The 22,970-nt window shown below is 47.7% G+C and overlaps 1 protein-coding gene across 1 annotated transcript in view; it reads left to right on the forward strand.

Moving 5' to 3' along the window:
• The window catches only part of CRYBG3 (crystallin beta-gamma domain containing 3), a 150,315-nt gene that overhangs the window by 93,462 nt on the left and 33,883 nt on the right, over positions 1 to 22,970 (forward strand). The window contains exons 8-9 of the mRNA XM_075263569.1: positions 19,764 to 19,897; positions 22,504 to 22,618. Coding sequence (XP_075119670.1) covers positions 19,764 to 19,897; positions 22,504 to 22,618 — 249 coding nt within the window. The remainder of the gene's footprint in view (positions 1 to 19,763; positions 19,898 to 22,503; positions 22,619 to 22,970) is intronic.

Consider the following 22,970-nt stretch of genomic DNA (forward strand, 5'->3'; position numbering starts at 1 on the left):
AAACTGGGCTGTTTAGAGGCTCCCTCCACCATGAATTTGCCCAAACTGGGCTGGTTAGAGGCTCCCTCCACCATGAATTGGTCCAAACTGGGGTTTTTAGAGGCTCCCTCCACCATGAATTGGTCCAAACTTGGCTGTTTAGAGGCTCCCTCCACCATGAATTGGTCCAAACTGGGGTGGTTAGAGGCTCCCTCCACCATTAATTGGTCCAAACTGGGCTGGTTAGAGGCTCCCTCCACCATTAATTGGTCCAAACTGGGCTGGTTAGAGGCTCCCTCCACCATGAATTGGTCCAAACTGGGTTTTTTAGAGGCTCCCTCCACCATGAATTTGCCCAAACTGGGCTGTTTAGAGGCTCCCTCCACCATGAATTGGTCCAAACTGGGTTTTTTAGAGGCTCCCTCCACCATGAATTGGTCCAAACTGGGCTGGTTAGAGGCTCCCTCCACCATGAATTGGTCCAAACTGGGGTGGTTAGAGGCTCCCTCCACCATTAATTGGTCCAAACTGGGCTGGTTAGAGGCTCCCTCCACCATGAATTGGTCCAAACTGGGCTGGTTAGAGGCTCCCTCCACCATTAATTGGTCCAAACTGGGCTGGTTAGAGGCTCCCTCCACCATGAATTTGCCCAAACTGGGCTGTTTAGAGGCTCCCTCCACCATGAATTTGCCCAAACTGGGCTGGTTAGAGGCTCCCTCCACCATGAATTGGTCCAAACTGGGGTTTTTAGAGGCTCCCTCCACCATGAATTGGTCCAAACTTGGCTGTTTAGAGGCTCCCTCCACCATTAATTGGTCCAAACTGGGCTGGTTAGAGGCTCCCTCCACCATGAATTGGTCCAAACTGGGTTTTTTAGAGGCTCCATCCACCATGAATTTGCCCAAACTGGGCTGTTTAGAGGCTCCCTCCACCATGAATTGGTCCAAACTGGGGTGGTTAGAGGCTCCCTCCACCATTAATTGGTCCAAACTGGGCTGGTTAGAGGCTCCCTCCACCATTAATTGGTCCAAACTGGGCTGGTTAGAGGCTCCCTCCACCATGAATTGGTCCAAACTGGGGTTTTTAGAGGCTCCCTCCACCATGAATTGGTCCAAACTTGGCTGTTTAGAGGCTCCCTCCACCATTAATTGGTCCAAACTGGGCTGGTTAGAGGCTCCCTCCACCATGAATTGGTCCAAACTGGGTTTTTTAGAGGCTCCCTCCACCATGAATTTGCCCAAACTGGGCTGTTTAGAGGCTCCCTCCACCATGAATTGGTCCAAACTGGGGTGGTTAGAGGCTCCCTCCACCATTAATTGGTCCAAACTGGGCTGGTTAGAGGCTCCCTCCACCATTAATTGGTCCAAACTGGGCTGGTTAGAGGCTCCCTCCACCATGAATTGGTCCAAACTGGGGTTTTTAGAGGCTCCCTCCACCATGAATTGGTCCAAACTTGGCTGTTTAGAGGCTCCCTCCACCATTAATTGGTCCAAACTGGGCTGGTTAGAGGCTCCCTCCACCATGAATTGGTCCAAACTGGGTTTTTTAGAGGCTCCCTCCACCATGAATTTGCCCAAACTGGGCTGTTTAGAGGCTCCCTCCACCATGAATTGGTCCAAACTGGGTTTTTTAGAGGCTCCCTCCACCATGAATTGGTCCAAACTGGGCTGGTTAGAGGCTCCCTCCACCATGAATTGGTCCAAACTGGGGTGGTTAGAGGCTCCCTCCACCATTAATTGGTCCAAACTGGGCTGGTTAGAGGCTCCCTCCACCATTAATTGGTCCAAACTGGGCTGGTTAGAGGCTCCCTCCACCATTAATTGGTCCAAACTGGGCTGGTTAGAGGCTCCCTCCACCATGAATTTGCCCAAACTGGGCTGTTTAGAGGCTCCCTCCACCATGAATTTGCCCAAACTGGGCTGGTTAGAGGCTCCCTCCACCATGAATTGGTCCAAACTGGGGTTTTTAGAGGCTCCCTCCACCATGAATTGGTCCAAACTTGGCTGTTTAGAGGCTCCCTCCACCATTAATTGGTCCAAACTGGGCTGGTTAGAGGCTCCCTCCACCATGAATTGGTCCAAACTGGGTTTTTTAGAGGCTCCCTCCACCATGAATTTGCCCAAACTGGGCTGTTTAGAGGCTCCCTCCACCATGAATTGGTCCAAACTGGGGTGGTTAGAGGCTCCCTCCACCATTAATTGGTCCAAACTGGGCTGGTTAGAGGCTCCCTCCACCATTAATTGGTCCAAACTGGGCTGGTTAGAGGCTCCCTCCACCATGAATTTGCCCAAACTGGGCTGGTTAGAGGCTCCCTCCACCATGAATTGGTCCAAACTGGGTTTTTTAGAGGCTCCCTCCACCATGAATTTGCCCAAACTGGGCTGGTTAGAGGCTCCCTCCACCATGAATTGGTCCAAACTGGGGTTTTTAGAGGCTCCCTCCACCATGAATTTGCCCAAACTGGGCTGTTTAGAGGCTCCCTCCACCATGAATTGGTCCAAACTGGGTTTTTTAGAGGCTCCCTCCACCATGAATTGGTCCAAACTGGGCTGGTTAGAGGCTCCCTCCACCATGAATTGGTCCAAACTGGGGTGGTTAGAGGCTCCCTCCACCATTAATTGGTCCAAACTGGGCTGGTTAGAGGCTCCCTCCACCATTAATTGGTCCAAACTGGGCTGGTTAGAGGCTCCCTCCACCATGAATTTGCCCAAACTGGGCTGTTTAGAGGCTCCCTCCACCATGAATTTGCCCAAACTGGGCTGGTTAGAGGCTCCCTCCACCATGAATTGGTCCAAACTGGGGTTTTTAGAGGCTCCCTCCACCATGAATTGGTCCAAACTTGGCTGTTTAGAGGCTCCCTCCACCATGAATTGGTCCAAACTGGGTTTTTTAGAGGCTCCCTCCACCATGAATTGGTCCAAACTGGGTTTTTTAGAGGCTCCCTCCACCATGAATTTGCCCAAACTGGGCTGTTTAGAGGCTCCCTCCACCATGAATTGGTCCAAACTGGGGTGGTTAGAGGCTCCCTCCACCATTAATTGGTCCAAACTGGGCTGGTTAGAGGCTCCCTCCACCATTAATTGGTCCAAACTGGGCTGGTTAGAGGCTCCCTCCACCATGAATTTGCCCAAACTGGGCTGGTTAGAGGCTCCCTCCACCATGAATTGGTCCAAACTGGGTTTTTTAGAGGCTCCCTCCACCATGAATTTGCCCAAACTGGGCTGGTTAGAGGCTCCCTCCACCATGAATTGGTCCAAACTGGGGTTTTTAGAGGCTCCCTCCACCATGAATTTGCCCAAACTCTGCTGGTTAGAGGCTCAATCCACCCTGATTTTCAAATCAAATGTTGGTGCCAACCTCAACTTACTACAAGGGCCAAATTCACTGCTGGTGACAAGCTCTCCTCACTGCAAGTGCCAAATACACGTTTCAAGGTGTTTTCCTACTGTCAGAGAGGTGGTATTGAGTGTGTAAAGTGTGTAGTTGTTAGGCTGTGATGTTGGGGTAATAGAGGGTCTTTGGTGTGTTAGATGCCCCCAGACATGCTTCCCCTGCTGTCCCAGTGTCATTCCAGAGGTGTTGGCATCATTTCCTGGGGTGTCATAGTGGACTTGGTGACCCTCCAGACACGGATTTGGGTTTCCCCCTTAACGAGTATCTGTTCCCCATAGACTATAATGGGGTTCGAAACCCGTTCGAACACACGAACATTGAGCGGCTGTTCGAATCGAATTTCGAACCTCGAACATTTTAGTGTTCGCTCATCTCTAATTGTCAATGTCTGTAAAGCGCTGCAGAATATGGTGGAGCTATATAAGTAAGCATAATAAAAAATAATTAAGGCTACATGAACGGGTTTGTGAGAAAACAGCACAGATAACACATCAATGAGGTCTCCAACCTCCATAGTTCATTAAAGAGTCTAGGCTGCAAAACAGACAAGAATTAGAGATGAGCGAACACTAAAATGTTCGAGGTTCGAAATTCGATTCGAACAGCCGCTCAATGTTCGTGTGTTCGAATGGGTTTCGAACCCCATTATAGTCTATGGGGAACAGATACTCGTTAAGGGGGAAACCCAAATCCGTGTCTGGAGGGTCACCAAGTCCACTATGACACCCCAGGAAATGATGCCAACACCTCTGGAATGACACTGGGACAGCAGGGGAAGCATGTCTGGGGGCATCTAACACACCAAAGACCCTCTATTACCCCAACATCACAGCCTAACAACTACACACTTTACACACTCAATACCACCTCTCTGACAGTAGGAAAACACCTTGAAACATGTGTATTTGGCACTTGCAGTGAGGAGAGCTTGTCACCAGCAGTGAATTTGGCCCTTGTAGTAAGTTGAGGTTGGCACCAACATTTGTTTTGAAAATCAGGGTGGATTGAGCCTCTAACCAGCAGAGTTTGGGCAAATTCATGGTGGAGGGAGCCTCTAAAAACCCCAGTTTGGACCAATTCATGGTGGAGGGAGCCTCTAACCAGCCCAGTTTGGGCAAATTCATGGTGGAGGGAGCCTCTAAAAAACCCAGTTTGGACCAATTCATGGTGGAGGGAGCCTCTAACCAGCCCAGTTTGGGCAAATTCATGGTGGAGGGAGCCTCTAACCAGCCCAGTTTGGACCAATTAATGGTGGAGGGAGCCTCTAACCAGCCCAGTTTGGACCAATTAATGGTGGAGGGAGCCTCTAACCACCCCAGTTTGGACCAATTCATGGTGGAGGGAGCCTCTAAACAGCCCAGTTTGGGCAAATTCATGGTGGAGGGAGCCTCTAAAAAACCCAGTTTGGACCAATTCATGGTGGAGGGAGCCTCTAACCAGCCCAGTTTGGACCAATTAATGGTGGAGGGAGCCTCTAAACAGCCAAGTTTGGACCAATTCATGGTGGAGGGAGCCTCTAAAAACCCCAGTTTGGACCAATTCATGGTGGAGGGAGCCTCTAACCAGCCCAGTTTGGGCAAATTCATGGTGGAGGGAGCCTCTAAACAGCCCAGTTTGGGCAAATTCATGGTGGAGGGAGCCTCTAACCAGCCCAGTTTGGACCAATTAATGGTGGAGGGAGCCTCTAACCAGCCCAGTTTGGACCAATTAATGGTGGAGGGAGCCTCTAACCAGCCCAGTTTGGACCAATTAATGGTGGAGGGAGCCTCTAACCACCCCAGTTTGGACCAATTCATGGTGGAGGGAGCCTCTAACCAGCCCAGTTTGGACCAATTCATGGTGGAGGGAGCCTCTAAAAAACCCAGTTTGGACCAATTCATGGTGGAGGGAGCCTCTAAACAGCCCAGTTTGGGCAAATTCATGGTGGAGGGAGCCTCTAAAAACCCCAGTTTGGACCAATTCATGGTGGAGGGAGCCTCTAACCAGCCCAGTTTGGGCAAATTCATGGTGGAGGGAGCCTCTAAAAAACCCAGTTTGGACCAATTCATGGTGGAGGGAGCCTCTAACCAGCCCAGTTTGGGCAAATTCATGGTGGAGGGAGCCTCTAACCAGCCCAGTTTGGACCAATTAATGGTGGAGGGAGCCTCTAACCAGCCCAGTTTGGACCAATTAATGGTGGAGGGAGCCTCTAACCACCCCAGTTTGGACCAATTCATGGTGGAGGGAGCCTCTAAACAGCCCAGTTTGGGCAAATTCATGGTGGAGGGAGCCTCTAAAAAACCCAGTTTGGACCAATTCATGGTGGAGGGAGCCTCTAACCAGCCCAGTTTGGACCAATTAATGGTGGAGGGAGCCTCTAAACAGCCAAGTTTGGACCAATTCATGGTGGAGGGAGCCTCTAAAAACCCCAGTTTGGACCAATTCATGGTGGAGGGAGCCTCTAACCAGCCCAGTTTGGGCAAATTCATGGTGGAGGGAGCCTCTAAACAGCCCAGTTTGGGCAAATTCATGGTGGAGGGAGCCTCTAACCAGCCCAGTTTGGACCAATTAATGGTGGAGGGAGCCTCTAACCAGCCCAGTTTGGACCAATTAATGGTGGAGGGAGCCTCTAACCAGCCCAGTTTGGACCAATTAATGGTGGAGGGAGCCTCTAACCACCCCAGTTTGGACCAATTCATGGTGGAGGGAGCCTCTAACCAGCCCAGTTTGGACCAATTCATGGTGGAGGGAGCCTCTAAAAAACCCAGTTTGGACCAATTCATGGTGGAGGGAGCCTCTAAACAGCCCAGTTTGGGCAAATTCATGGTGGAGGGAGCCTCTAAAAAACCCAGTTTGGACCAATTCATGGTGGAGGGAGCCTCTAACCAGCCCAGTTTGGACCAATTAATGGTGGAGGGAGCCTCTAAACAGCCAAGTTTGGACCAATTCATGGTGGAGGGAGCCTCTAAAAACCCCAGTTTGGACCAATTCATGGTGGAGGGAGCCTCTAACCAGCCCAGTTTGGACCAATTAATGGTGGAGGGAGCCTCTAACCAGCCCAGTTTGGACCAATTAATGGTGGAGGGAGCCTCTAACCACCCCAGTTTGGACCAATTCATGGTGGAGGGAGCCTCTAAACAGCCCAGTTTGGGCAAATTCATGGTGGAGGGAGCCTCTAAAAAACCCAGTTTGGACCAATTCATGGTGGAGGGAGCCTCTAACCAGCCCAGTTTGGACCAATTAATGGTGGAGGGAGCCTCTAAACAGCCAAGTTTGGACCAATTCATGGTGGAGGGAGCCTCTAAAAACCCCAGTTTGGACCAATTCATGGTGGAGGGAGCCTCTAACCAGCCCAGTTTGGACCAATTAATGGTGGAGGGAGCCTCTAACCAGCCCAGTTTGGACCAATTAATGGTGGAGGGAGCCTCTAACCACCCCAGTTTGGACCAATTCATGGTGGAGGGAGCCTCTAAACAGCCCAGTTTGGGCAAATTCATGGTGGATGGAGCCTCTAAAAAACCCAGTTTGGACCAATTCATGGTGGAGGGAGCCTCTAACCAGCCCAGTTTGGACCAATTAATGGTGGAGGGAGCCTCTAAACAGCCAAGTTTGGACCAATTCATGGTGGAGGGAGCCTCTAAAAACCCCAGTTTGGACCAATTCATGGTGGAGGGAGCCTCTAACCAGCCCAGTTTGGGCAAATTCATGGTGGAGGGAGCCTCTAAACAGCCCAGTTTGGGCAAATTCATGGTGGAGGGAGCCTCTAACCAGCCCAGTTTGGACCAATTAATGGTGGAGGGAGCCTCTAACCAGCCCAGTTTGGACCAATTCATGGTGGAGGGAGCCTCTAACCAGCCCAGTTTGGACCAATTAATGGTGGAGGGAGCCTCTAACCACCCCAGTTTGGACCAATTCATGATGGAGGGAGCCTCTAACCAGCCCAGTTTGGACCAATTCATGGTGGAGGGAGCCTCTAAAAAACCCAGTTTGGACCAATTCATGGTGGAGGGAGCCTCTAAACAGCCCAGTTTGGGCAAATTCATGGTGGAGGGAGCCTCTAAAAAACCCAGTTTGGACCAATTCATGGTGGAGGGAGCCTCTAACCAGCCCAGTTTGGACCAATTAATGGTGGAGGGAGCCTCTAACCAGCCCAGTTTGGACCAATTAATGGTGGAGGGAGCCTCTAACCACCCCAGTTTGGACCAATTCATGGTGGAGGGAGCCTCTAAACAGCCAAGTTTGGACCAATTCATGGTGGAGGGAGCCTCTAAAAACCCCAGTTTGGACCAATTCATGGTGGAGGGAGCCTCTAACCAGCCCAGTTTGGGCAAATTCATGGTGGAGGGAGCCTCTAAACAGCCCAGTTTGGGCAAATTCATGGTGGAGGGAGCCTCTAAAAAACCCAGTTTGGACCAATTCATGGTGGAGGGAGCCTCTAACCAGCCCAGTTTGGACCAATTAATGGTGGAGGGAGCCTCTAAACAGCCAAGTTTGGACCAATTCATGGTGGAGGGAGCCTCTAAAAACCCCAGTTTGGACCAATTCATGGTGGAGGGAGCCTCTAACCAGCCCAGTTTGGGCAAATTCATGGTGGAGGGAGCCTCTAAACAGCCCAGTTTGGGCAAATTCATGGTGGAGGGAGCCTCTAACCAGCCCAGTTTGGACCAATTAATGGTGGAGGGAGCCTCTAACCAGCCCAGTTTGGACCAATTAATGGTGGAGGGAGCCTCTAACCAGCCCAGTTTGGACCAATTAATGGTGGAGGGAGCCTCTAACCACCCCAGTTTGGATCAATTCATGGTGGAGGGAGCCTCTAACCAGCCCAGTTTGGACCAATTCATGGTGGAGGGAGCCTCTAAAAAACCCAGTTTGGACCAATTCATGGTGGAGGGAGCCTCTAAACAGCCCAGTTTGGGCAAATTCATGGTGGAGGGAGCCTCTAAACAGCCCAGTTTGGGCAAATTCATGGTGGAGGGAGCCTCTAACCAGCCCAGTTTGGACCAATTAATGGTGGAGGGAGCCTCTAACCAGCCCAGTTTGGACCAATTCATGGTGGAGGGAGCCTCTAAACAGCCCAGTTTTGGCAAATTCATGGTGGAAGGAGCCTCTAACCAGCAGAGTTGTGGGAAAGCAGGGTGGAGGGAGCCTCTAACCAGCAGAGTTGGTGGAAATCAGGGTGGAGGGAGCCTCTAACCAGCAGAGTTGGGGGAAATCATGTTGGAGGGAGCCTAGTATTAGCAAAATTGTGCAACGCTTATGGTGGATGAGTATGAGGATGCGGAGGAATTGGAGAGGTTGAGTACAGACATGGAGTTTCATGTTGGGGTGCTTTACACAGGTGGGCACAAAAATGAAGGCTCTATCCAGTGGTGGTTCATTTTTATCAAAGTGAGCCGGTCGGCACTCTCAGCTGACAGACGGGTGCGCTTGTCAGTGATGATGCCACCGGCTGCACTGAACACCCTCTCAGATAGGACGCTGGCGGCAGGACAGGACAGCACCTCCAAGGCATATAGGGCAAGTTCAAGCCACAGGTCCAACTTCGACACCCAATACGTGTAGGGCGCAGAGGGGTCGGAGAGGACAGGGCTGTGGTCGGAAAGGTATTCCCGCAACATGCGCCTATACTTCTCACGCCTGGTGACACTAGGACCCTCCGTGGCGGCACTTTGGCGAGGGGGTGCCATCAAGGTGTCCCAGACCTTAGACAGTGTGCCCCTCGTTTGTGTGGACCGGTGAGAACTTGGTTGCCTACTGGAGGAACTGCCCTCCCTGCCGCCAACGTCACATGCTGGAAACATCTCCATCATATTCTGCACCAATTGCCTGTGGCAAGCATTGATGCGATTGGCCCTCCCCTCTACCGGAATAAAAGACGAGATGTTGTTTTTATACCGGGGGTCAAGGATAGCAAAGATCCAGTACTGGTTGTCCTCCATGATTTTGACAATACGCTTGTCGGTTGTAAAGCACCCCAACATGAACTCAGCCATGTCTGCCACAGTGTTAGTTGGCATGACTCCTCTGGCCCCACCGGAAAGTTCAATCTCCATTTCCTCCTCATCCTCCATGTCTACCCATCCGCGCTGCAACAATGGGACGATTCGAAGTTGCCCGGAAGCCTCCTGTATCACCATCACATCATCGGACAACTCTTCTTCCTCCTCCTCCTCCTCCTCCTCCTCCTCCATTAAACGCAGTGAAGCGGACAGATGTGTGGACCTACTCTCCAGCTGTGACGGATCGGATGCTATCCCTAACTCCTCTGTGTGATCTGAGTTATCCCTGATGTCAATCAGGGATTCTCTCAGAACACACAAGAGCGGGATTGTAAGGCTCACCATCGCATCCTCAGAGCTCACCCTCCTTGTGGACTCCTCAAAGACCCGTAGGATGTCACAAAGGTCTCTCATCCATGGCCACTCATGGATGTGAAACTGAGGCAGCTGACTTTGTGGCACCCTAGGGTTTTGTAGCTGGTATTCCATCAAAGGTCTCTGCTGCTCAACCACTCTATTCAACATCTGAAACGTTGAGTTCCAGCGTGTGGGGACGTCGCACAAAAGCCGGTGTTGTGGCACATGCAGGCGTTGCTGGAGAGATTTTAAGCTAGCAGCGGCTACTGTCGACTTGCGAAAGTGGGCGCACATGCGCCGCACTTTCACCAGTAGCTCTGGAACATTGGGGTAGCTCTTTAGGAAACGTTGCACCACTAGGTTGAAGACGTGGGCCAGGCATGGAACATGTTGGAGTCCGGCAAGCTCCAGAGCTGCTACCAGGTTCCGGCCGTTATCACAAACGACCATGCCTGGGCCCAGGTGCAGCGGCTCAAACCATATTGCCGTCTCATCGAGGAGGGCATCCCTCACCTCGGAGGCAGTGTGCTGTCTGTCCCCCAAGCTGATCAGCTTCAGCACAGCCTGCTGACGTCTACCAACGCCAGTGCTGCAACGTTTCCAACTCGTAGCTGGGGTCAATCTAACAGCGGAGGAGGAGGCGGTGGCGGAGGAGGAGGCGGTGGCGGAGGAGGAGGCGGTAGAGGAGGAGGAGGAGGGGGGTGTTCTTCTCGTGTCCCTGCCAGGAATGTTAGGCGGGGAGACGAGGTACACCGGGCCAGTTTGGGAAGCAGTCCCAGCCTCAACTACATTCACCCAGTGTGCCGTCAGTGAAATGTAGCGTCCCTGTCCGCATGCACTTGTCCACGCGTCGGTGGTCAAGTGGACCTTTGTGCAAAGCGCGGAACTAAGGGCCCGCCTGATGTTGAGTGACACGTGCTGGTGCAAGGCGGGGACGGCACACCGGGAGAAGTAGTGACGGCTAGGGACGGCATAGCGAGGTGCCGCAGTTGCCATCAGGTCCAGGAAGGCGGGAGTTTCAACAAGCCGGAACGCCAACATCTCCTGGGCCAGCAGTTTAGCGATGTTGGCGTTCAAGGCTTGCGCGTGTGGGTGGTTAGCAGTGTATTTCTGCCGCCGCTCCAATGTCTGAGAGATGGTGGGTTGTTGTAAAGAAACGCCTGATGGTGCCTTTGATGGTGCAGGAGAAGGAGATAAGACAGGACCAGGGGAGGATGAGGTAGAAGTCAACAAAGTGGCGGAGGCAGATGAAGTGGTGTCCTGGCTCGTCCTCTGGAGTGCATCGCCAGCACAGTCAGCAGTGGCAGTGGCAGAGGCAGAGGCAGTGGCAGAGGCAGTGGCAGTGGCGTGAACGGCAGGCGGCCTTTGTCCTGCCGTTGCTGCCTGCCACTGATTCCAGTGCTTGGATTCCAAATGACGGCGCATTGAAGTGGTGGACAGGTTGCTCTTCTCAGAGCCCCTAATCAATTTCGAGAGGCAAATTGTGCAGACAACACTATATCTGTCCTCGGCGCATTCCTTGAAAAAACTCCACACCTTCGAGAAACGTGCCCTCGAGGTGGGAGTTTTTCGGGGCTGGGTACGAACTGGAACATCTTGGGAGATTCCGGGTGTGGCCTGGCTTCGCCTAAGCTGCTGACCTCTGCCTCTGCCTCTAGCTACCCTTTTTGGTGCTGCACCTGCCTCAACATCCACACTACTTTCCCCGCTTGACATCCCCCCTGTCCAGGTCGGGTCAGTGTCCTCATCATCCACCACTTCCTCTTCCAACTCCTGTCTCATCTCCTCCTCCCGCACAATGCGCCGGTCAACTGGATGCCCTGACGGCAACTGCGTCACATCATCGTCGATGAGGGTGGGTTGCTGGTCATCCACCACCAAATCGAACGGAGATGGAGGAGACTCTAGTGTTTGAGCATCTGGACACAGATGCTCCTCTGTTAGGTTCGTGGAATCGTGACGTGGAGAGGCAGGTTGAGGGACAATGAAAGGAGCGGAGAACAGCTCTGGGGAGCAGGGACAGTTTGGGTTATTGTTCTGTAAAGCTTCGGAATTTTGGGAGGAAGGAAGACAAGACTGTTGGGTAATAGGAGGAGAGGAGGCAGAGTCTGACTGGCTGCTGGACAATGTGCTGTAAGCGTTCTCTGACAGCCATTGCAAGACCTGTTCCTGGTTCTCGGGCCTACTAAGGTTTGTACCCTGCAGTTTAGTTAATGTGGCAAGCAACCCTGGCACTGTGGAGTGGCGCAATGCTTGCTGCCCCACAGGAGTAGGCACGGGACGCCCTGTGGCTTCACTGCTACCTTGCTCCCCAGAACCATTCCCCCGACCTCGCCCACGGCCTCGTCCACGTCCCTTTCCGGGAGCCTTGCGCATTTTGAATTCCTAGTTAGAAATTGGCACTGTATACCAGTAGTAAAAATTGTGGGTGCACGTAACCCCAATATATTCTTTGAATTCCCAGTCAGACACTGGCACTATATGGCAGTAGCAAGAAATGAGGGTATTTGTATTCCCAATATACTCTTTAAATTCCCAGTCAGACAATGGCACTGTATACCAGTAGTAAAAATTGTGGGTGCACGTAACCCCAATATATTCTTTGAATTCCCAGTCAGAAACTGGCACTATATGGCAGTAGCAAGAAATGAGGGTATTTGTATTCCCAATATACTCTTTGAATTCCCAGTCAGACAATGGCACTGTATACCAGTAGTAAAAATTGTGGGTGCACGTAACCCCAATATATTCTTTGAATTACCAGTCAGAAACTGGCACTATATGGCAGTAGCAAGAAATGAGGGTATTTATAACCCCAATATATTCTTTGAATTCCCAGTCAGACAATGGCACTGTATACCAGTAGTAAAAATTGTGGGTGCACGTAACCCCAATATATTCTTTGAATTCCCAGTCAGAAACTGGCACTATATGGCAGTAGCAAGAAATGAGGGTATTTATAACCCCAATATATTCTTTGAATTCCCAGTCAGACAATGGCACTGTATACCAGTAGTAAAAATTGTGGGTGCACGTAACCCCAATATATTCTTTGAATTCCCAGTCAGAAACTGGCACTATATGGCAGTAGCAAGAAATGAGGGTATTTGTATTCCCAATATACTCTTTGAATTCCCAGTCAGACAATGGCACTGTATACCAGTAGTAAAAATTGTGGGTGCACGTAACCCCAATATATTCTTTGAATTACCAGTCAGAAACTGGCACTATATGGCAGTAGCAAGAAATGAGGGTATTTATAACCCCAATATATTCTTTGAATTCCCAGTCAGACAATGGCACTGTATACCAGTAGTAAAAATTGTGGGTGCACGTAACCCCAATATATTCTTTGAATTCCCAGTCAGAAACTGGCACTATATGGCAGTAGCAAGAAATGAGGGTATTTGTATTCCCAATATACTCTTTGAATTCCCAGTCAGACAATGGCACTGTATACCAGTAGTAAAAATTGTGGGTGCACGTAACCCCAATATATTCTTTGAATTACCAGTCAGAAACTGGCACTATATGGCAGTAGCAAGAAATGAGGGTATTTATAACCCCAATATATTCTTTGAATTCCCAGTCAGACAATGGCACTGTATACCAGTAGTAAAAATTGTGGGTGCACGTAACCCCAATATATTCTTTGAATTCCCAGTCAGAAACTGGCACTATATGGCAGTAGCAAGAAATGAGGGTATTTGTATTCCCAATATACTCTTTGAATTCCCAGTCAGACAATGGCACTGTATACCAGTAGTAAAAATTGTGGGTGCACGTAACCCCAATATATTCTTTGAATTACCAGTCAGAAACTGGCACTATATGGCAGTAGCAAGAAATGAGGGTATTTATAACCCCAATATATTCTTTGAATTCCCAGTCAGACAATGGCACTGTATACCAGTAGTAAAAATTGTGGGTGCACGTAACCCCAATATATTCTTTGAATTCCCAGTCAGACACTGGCACTATATGGCAGTAGCAAGAAATGAGGGTATTTGTATTCCCAATATACTCTTTGAATTCCCAGTCAGACAATGGCACTGTATACCAGTAGTAAAAATTGTGGGTGCACGTAACCCCAATATATTCTTTGAATTACCAGTCAGAAACTGGCACTATATGGCAGTAGCAAGAAATGAGGGTATTTATAACCCCAATATATTCTTTGAATTCCCAGTCAGACAATGGCACTGTATACCATTAGTAAAAATTGTGGGTGCACGTAACCCCAATATATTCTTTGAATTCCCAGTCAGACACTGGCACTATATGGCAGTAGCAAGAAATGAGGGTATTTGTATTCCCAATATATTCTTTGAATTCCCAGTCAGACAATGGCACTGTATACCAGTAGTAAAAATTGTGGGTGCACGTAACCCCAATATATTCTTTGAATTCCCAGTCAGACACTGGCACTATATGGCAGTAGCAAGAAATGAGGGTATTTGTATTCCCAATATATTCTTTGAATTCCCAGTCAGACAATGGCACTGTATACCAGTAGTAAAAATTGTGGGTGTATATAGCCCCAATTCTATTGCTAGGGGACTTGCAGGGTATTTCTGGGGTGAAGGTGGGGGGGCACACCGTTGGAACGGGTATCGGGGTATATATCGGGTATACGGGAATACACTGACAGTGTATTCCATTCAGGATCCTGGGAAAGCTGGGTTGCGGCGATTGAGCCCGTCAGTGCCACGTTACACTGACAAGCTTCTCCCTGGAATTTAGCTCTTACAAGAGCTGTTGGTTGTCTTCTCCTTCCTATCCTAGCCTGTCCCTGCCTACCCAGAATCTAAGCCCTAGCTAGCTGGACGGAAACCTCCGTCCTCGGTGAATTGCAAGCTCAGAATGACGCGAACCTGGGCGGCGCTGTTCTTTTAAATTAGAGGTCACATGTATTCGGCAGCCAATGGGTTTTGCCTACTTTTTTCAACGTCACCGGTGTCGTAGTTCCTGTCCCACCTACCCTGCGCTGTTATTGGAGCAAAAAAGGCGCCAGGGAAGGTGGGAGGGGAATCGAGTAATGGCGCACTTTACCACGCGGTGTTCGATTCGATTCGAACATGCCGAACAGCCTAATATCCGATCGAACATGAGTTCGATAGAACACTGTTCGCTCATCTCTAACAAGAATAGGTTCATGGTTCCCCGACCTGTGATAATACATGGTTGTGTGTATGAGGCCATAAGGAAAGAATGGGCTAGTATGCTAACCATTAAAAACACAGCAAGCACTCACAAAGCACGTCATGGGGGCTAAAGGTATACAGTGTTGGCCAAAAGTATTGGCACCCCTGCAATTCTGTTAGATAATACTCATTTTCTTCCAGAAAATGATTGCAATCACAAATTCTTTGGTATTATTATCTTCATTTAATTTGTCTTCAATGGAAAACCACAAAAAGAATTGTCAAAAAGCCAAGTTAGATATAATTCCACAGCAAACATAAAAAAAGGGGTGGACAAAAGTTTTGGCAACGTTTGAAAAATCATGTGATGCTTCTCTAATTTGTGTAATTAACAGCACCTGTTACTTATCTGAGGCACCTAACAGGTGGTGGCAATAACTAAATCACACTTGCAGCCAGTTAAAATGGATTAAAGTTGACTCAACCTCTGTCCTGTGTTCTTGTGTGTACCACATTGAGCATGGAGAAAAGAAAGAAGACCAAAGAACTGTCTGAGGACTTGAGAAGCAAAATTGTGAGGAAGCATGAGCAATCTCAAGGCTACAGGTCCATCTCCAAAGACCTGAATGTTCCTGTGTCTACCGTGCGCAGTGTCATCAAGAAGTGTAAAGCCCATGGCACTGTGGCTAACCTCCCTAGATGTGGACGGAAAGGAAAAATTGACGAGAGATTTCAATGCAAGATTGTGCGGATGGTGGATAAAGAACCTCGACTAACATCCAAACAAGTTCAAGCTGCCCTGCAGTCCGAGGGTACAACAGTGTCACCCCATACTATCCGTCGGCGTCTGAATGAAAAGGGACTGTATGGTAGGACACCCAGGAAGACCCCACTTCTTACCCAGAGACATAAAAAAGCCAGGCTGGAGTTTGCCAAAACTTACCTGAAAAAGCCAAAAACATTTTGGAAGAATGTTCTCTGGTCAGATGAGACAGCCGTAGAGCTTTTTGGGAAAAGGCATCAACATAAGAGTTTACAGGAAAAAAAGAGGCTTTCAAAGAAAAGAACACGGTCCCTACAGTCAGACATGGCAGAGGTTCCCTGATGTTTTGGGGTTGCTTTGCTGCCTCTGGCACTGGACTGCTTGACCGTGTGCATGGCATTATGAAGTCTGAAGACTCCCAACACATTGTGCAGCATAATGTAGGGCCCAGTGTGAGAAAGCTGGGTCTCCCTCAGAGGTCATGGGTCTTCCAGCAGGACAATAACCCAAAACACACTTCAGGTCAGCACTTGAAAATGGTTTGAGAGAAAGCCCTGGAGACTTGTAAAGTGGCAGCAATGAGTCCAGACCTGAATCCCATAGAACTCCTGTGGGGGAGAGATCTCTTGATGGCAGTTTGGAGAAGGCCCCCTTCACATCTCAGGGACCTGGAGCAGTTTGCCAAAGAAGAATGGTCTAAAATTCCAGCAGAGCATTGTAAGAAACTCATTGATGGTTACCGGAAGCGGTTGTTCGCAGTTATTTTGTCTAAAGGTTGTGCTACCAAGTATTAGGCTGAGGGGGCAAATACTTTTGTCCGGCCCATTTTTGGAGTTTTGTGTAAAATGATCAATGATTTGACTTTTTTTTCATTCTCTTTTGTGTTTTTTCATTGTAAGCAAAATAAATGATGATATTAATACCAAAAAGTTTGTGCTTGTAATCATTGTCTGGAAGAAACTGAGTATTATCTGACAGAATTGCAGGGGTGCCAATACTTTTGGCCAACACTGTATGGCCGAAATAATAAAAAAATGACTCTTATTTGCACTGGTCCCAAAGTTTGTAAATAAAATCCTATTTTTCTGGTGGATGAATGTGATCAATGACAAAATATGTCAGATGCAACTTCAGCTAAAACTGTAAATGAAACATTATCCACATTATGTCTCCCTAAGGGACTATAGTAACTGAGCATCGCAGTCCGGGCTATCAGATACTCCAAGGACACGTTAAGCCGTTGGCAGCGCTATAATATGGGTTAATATAGAGCCGCGTGTGGGTTAAGGAAGATTTTAATCTGAATAATATTCTGCCTTGAGCTTGTCTTCCAGTTGTGTGATCTCTTCGCGTTCTTTCTGCATTAGATAAACAGCTCAGGCATTTGCCTTCAGACATAATAGCAAATACGTTAATAAAATCTCTGCTACTAAACAACCGCAAAAAGATCATGGGAGATTCAAGAGTAATGTTACCTGGGGCTGCTAAACCCCTGAGGGGGGCGCCAGAGAGCAGGACCCCGGATACAAGTCACCAGTGCAATGGATGACTTTTAGCTCTGCTGTCCGCCCTTAGTGATCATTGATGCAGATGCATGGCCCGCACAGATGACCTTCCACTATGAAAGGAATGATATATGTGTGTGATCATAGACGTTATATGCTGCAAAATGGGAAATGATCATTACTAATATTCCGGTGACAGCCGCTACCGCTGCTATCATTATACTCGGGGGTCTTGTACACACCATAGGATTAGATACGCGCGTCTGCACACAATACCACATGCCGTAGGATTAGATATGCGTGTCTACACACAGTTTCACATGCCGTAGAATTAGATACGCGCCTCTTCACACAATACCACACAGGGGAGGATTAGATACGTGCATTTGCACACATTACCACACGACCGAGGATTCAATATGCGCGTCTGTGCACAGTTCCACACGCTGTAGGAATAGATACGTGTGTCTGCACAAAGTACCGCACGGGGAGGATTAGATACGCACCTCTTCACACAATACCACACAGGGGAGGATTAGATACGCACATCTGCATGCAGTTCAACATGTCGGAGGATTAGATATGCATGTCTTCACATAGTACCATCTCCAGAGGATTAGATACGCAAGTCTACACACAGTACCACACGGGGGAGGATTAAATACACGCATCTGCACACAGTACCACATGCCGTAGTATTAGATACGCAAGTCTGCACACAGAACCACACGCCAGGGGATTGGATACATGCGTCTGCACACAGTTCCACACACCAGAGGATTAGATACGCACATCTGTACACAGTATCACATCCCATAGGTTTAGATACGCTTGTCTGCACACATTTCCACACGCCAGAGCATTAAATACGCACGTCTGCACACATTACCACCCACTGGGGGATTGGATACATGCGTCTTCACACAATACCACACACTGGAGGATTAGATACACGCCACTGCACACAATACCACACGGAGAGGATTAGATACGTGCCTCTTCACACAGTATCAAACGTCAGAGGATTAGATACGCGCCTCTCCACACAATACCACATGCCGGAGGATTAGATACATGCCAATGCACACAATACCACATAGGTGAGGATTAGATACCTGCGTCTGCACACAGTACCACACGGGGCAGGATTAGATACATGCTTCTGCACACAATACCACACGCTGGAGAATTACATATGCATCTCAGCATACAGTACCACACGCCAGAGGATTAGATATGCACATCTGCACACATTTTCACTTGCCGGAGGATTAGATAAGCGCCTTTTCACACAATACCATACAGGGGAAGATTAGATATGTGCATCTGCACACAGTACCACACCAACAAGGATTAGATACTTGCGTCTACACACAGTACTACACGAGGAAGGATTAGATACGCGCATCTGTACACAGTCAAACACGCTAGAGGATTAGATATGCGCGTCTTTACACAATTCCACACACCGGAGGATTAGATATACGCCACTGCACACAAAACCACATGGAGGAGGATTAGATATGTGCCTCTGCACACAGTACGACACGCCAGAGGATTAGATATGCGTATCTTCAAACAGTACCACACGCCGGAGGATTAAATACGCACGTCTTCAGACAGTACCACACAACAGAGGATTACATATGTGCATTTACATACAATACTACATAGGAGAGGATTAGATGCGCACATCTGCACGCAGTTCCACACACCGGAGGATTAGATACGCGCCTCTTCACACAATACCACACAGGGAGGATTAGATACGTGCCTCTGCACACAGTACCATACGCTGTAGGATTAGATAGACGGCTCTGCACAGAGTACCACACATTAGAGTTTTACTCCAGGTTTCCATAGCAACCCAGCCGTTTTTCTTCACTGCTATATGTCAGCTTTAAAGAAGCAGGGCACTGTGGATGACACTGTTACACAAGGTCACATACACACAGCTTTACTCCAGGTATCCATAACAACTGATTGCAGGTTTTTTTTTACTGATATCCAAAATGAGATACACATGCTCACGTGACGCTTATGGACACACACAAACGACATACAAAATACACCTGTGCAAAATTGGACAATTCTTATGGGGCCACTACACAAACAAAAAATGTAATATACCCGTGCGAAGTCGGGTCCTCCTGCTAGTAATAAATAAGCCCCAGTCATGAATATGCCCCGGTCTCGCTAATGTCACGGCTAGGTTATCACCTTGTTGGAAGGTTAGTACAGAGGAGAATTCCTCTCGGTCACCAGCACTGGTTTGGCCTCCTCTGAGGTTCTGCTGAATGTCACTGTGTAAATGTGCACAATTTATCATCACAATCAGAGGTGTTAGGCTTGGAAGTGAGTGGAATACCCTTGTGGCGCAGGTTAATAGTTCCACCACATTAACCGGCTTCAGATAGCGCTCTCCAGTCTTATTGATTTATCGGCAGGACAGAAAACACCTTCATTAATGATTCATTGGCGCCTGTTCTCACCCAGCATCCTCCTTGTAGTACTACACTATACATATTGTTTTTTCTTTTCATTTCTGTATATATATATATATTGAATTTTCTTTGATATGACTGTCGTAAGATATGCTATTCCATTAGGTCTATCACAGACAATTGTTGTGTGTTTTCTATAGGATTATCTTCCGGAGGTTGTAATCTCCTCTCTGCAGGATGAGTCTGACACCCCCATTTTCATACGTACAGAGGTTCCTTCTTTGGAAAATTTGGTTGGCAGACACCCCCGTTCTTTAGTGGTTAATTCGGGAGTGTAAGTATTGTTGGTTCCAATATTGTATATATTGTCATCTTTATTACCCATATTTTGCACTGCATAGTAAATATATCCATTCACAGCTGTATGTGTGGGGGTTCAAAGCCAATAGCTTAAAGATGTCAGCACCCTCAACATCTCTTTAGCACTTGCATCCCTGTTAAATAGTAAGTGTTATCCTAAGATGTCCATATAACATATGGTCACGATAGAACCAACCCCTTTAATGTACCCCTTTAACCTGTCACACTGACCATTAGCAGCTGAGAAGACTGAGATATAGTTTTGTATTAGGAGTCCAGTGGGCGGTCCTTTAGAGGGTGCAGCTACTGGGGCCTGGAGTTCGGGAAGGCCCCAAAAGTCCCTCTGCCATATAAAATATACTACTATCCTAAATGGAACCAGGTAGGAAGGGGTTCCATTAAAGGTCTCTATGGACTCTTGTACAAGGAAGGTTGTGAAACATTACTAGGCCCGCCCACTGGACTCCTAACCCGAGAATGAGCAGGAATGTAAAGAAATAAAATACAGGTTATACTGAATCCTCTCCAGTAAACTATATGTCAGTCTGTTCAGCTCCAACTGCTCTATAATATACTCCTTGCTACAGATCAGACATCATGCTACACATTATGGGTTCCCATCAATAATAACATCAGTTGACCTGCCTGAAGCCAGAGTATTGGCACCTTATTCTTATGGTAGAGTTGGAAGGGACCTCAAGGGCCATCGGGTCCAACCCCCTGCGAGTGCAGGTTTTCCTAAATCATCCCAGCTACAGTCCTATGAAAAAGTTTGGGCACCCCTATTAATCTTAATCATTTTTAGTTCTAAATATTTTGGTGTTTGCAACAGCCATTTCAGTTTGATATATCTAATAACTGATGGACACAGTAATATTTCAGGATTGAAATGAGGTTTATTGTACTAACAGAAAATGCGCAATATGCATTAAACCAAAATTTGACCGGTGCAAAAATATGGGCACCTCAACAGAAAAGTGACATTAATATTTAGTAGATCCTCCTTTTGCAAAGATAACAGCCTCTAGTCGCTTCCTGTAGCTTTTAATCAGTTCCTGGATCCTGGATGAAGGTATTTTGGACCATTTCTTTCTACAAAACAATTCAAGTTCAGTTAAGTTTGATGGTCGCCGAACATGGACAGCCCGCTCTCAAATGATCTGAAAACAAAGATTGTTCAACATAGTTGTTCAGGGGAAGGATACAAAACGTTGTCTCAGAGATTTAACCTGTCAGTTTCCACTGTGAGGAACATAGTAAGGAAATGGAAGACCACAGGGACAGTTCTTGTTAAGCCCAGAAGTGGCAGGCCAAGAAAAATATCAGAAAGGCAGAGAAGAAGAATGGTGAGAACAGTCAAGGACAATCCACAGACCACCTCCAAAGAGCTGCAGCATCATCTTGCTGCAGATGGTGTCACTGTGCATCGGTCAACTATACAGCGCACTTTGCACAAATAGAAGCTGTATGGGAGAGTGATGAGAAAGAAGCCGTTTCTGCACGTACGCCACAAACAGAGTTGCCTGAGGTATGAAAAAGCACATTTGGAGAAGCCAACTTCATTTTGGAAACAAAGATTGAGTTGCTTGGTTATAAAAAAAAGGCGTTATGCATGGCGTCCAAAAAGAAACAGCATTCCAAGAAAAACACATGCTACCCACTGTAAAATTTGGTGGAGGTTCCATCATGCTTTGGGGCTGTGTGGCCAATGCCGGCATCGGGAATCTTGTTAAAGTTGAGGGTCGCATGGATTCCACTCAGTATCAGCAGATTCTTGAGAATAATGTTCAAGAATCAGTGACGAAGTTGAAGTTACGCCGGGGATGGATATTTCAGCAAGACAATGATCCAAAACACCGCTCCAAATCCTCAGGCATTCATGCAGAGGAACAATGACAATGTTCTGGAATGGCCATCCCAGTCCCCAGACCTGAATATCATTGAACATCTGTGGGATGATTTGAAGCGGGCTGTCCATGCTCGGCGACCATCTAACTTAACTGAACTTGAATTGTTTGTCCAAAATACCTTTATCCAGGATCCAGGAACTGATTAAAAGCTACAGGAAGCGACTAGAGGCTGTTATCTTTGCAAAAGGAGGATCTACTAAATATTAATGTCACTTTTCTGTTGAGGTGCCCATACTTTTGCACCGGTCAAATTTTGGTTTAATGAATATTGCACATTTTCTGTTAGTACAATAAACCTCATTTCAATCCTGAAATATTACTGTGTCCATCAGTTATTAGATAGATCAAACTGAAATGGCTGTTATAAACACCAAAATATTTAGAACTAAAAATGATTAAGATTAATAGGGGTGCCCAAACTTTTTCATAGGACTGTATATGTTTATCCAGATTCCGCTTGAAGATTTCCATTGATGGAGCGCCCACCACCTCCCGTGGCAGCCTATTCCACCTCTCAGGGCATGATGGGCATTAAATACAGATTCCTTGAAATGAGAATATTACATTATAGTGAATATTTGTAACCATCTTTAATAGTCTTTGTAGTACTGTATTACTTTTATATACCCGGGTATGTTGTGTTCTCACAGTGTACATCTTCTCTACACAGCTGGCTGGCGTACAGAGACCCTCAGTATAATGGTACAGTCACCGTGTTGGGGGAAGGCTGTGAGCTGCCCCAAATTCAGGACAGTGGCTTAAAATCTATGCGACCCTTGAAAATGGTGAGAAATTCGTCACTTCTGTTATATTTGATTCTGCATTATAGTTCGGGGGCCTTGTACAGATTTTACATTGTGGTTGATGTTATCCTGTTCTGTACTGTACTGTATATAGTTATATATAGATACATCTGAGTCAAATGGAGCAGAGAAGTATTAACAGGAGTGGTCCTTAAACTAACACGTTCTGCTCTGCTACATCTGTGGACACGTTGTGTTACGTTTTACGTCTGGAATATGATGGCGCTATACAAGAAAACGTAATAAATAAATAATAATATAGGACTAATGGACGGCGCTCTTCAGTGGAGCTCTGGATTGATTCTTTCCCATTATTATGTTGAGTAGAGTCTAC

Source organism: Leptodactylus fuscus, chromosome 2, assembly GCF_031893055.1.
Source record: "Leptodactylus fuscus isolate aLepFus1 chromosome 2, aLepFus1.hap2, whole genome shotgun sequence".
NCBI classification, from domain to species: Eukaryota; Metazoa; Chordata; class Amphibia; order Anura; family Leptodactylidae; genus Leptodactylus; species Leptodactylus fuscus.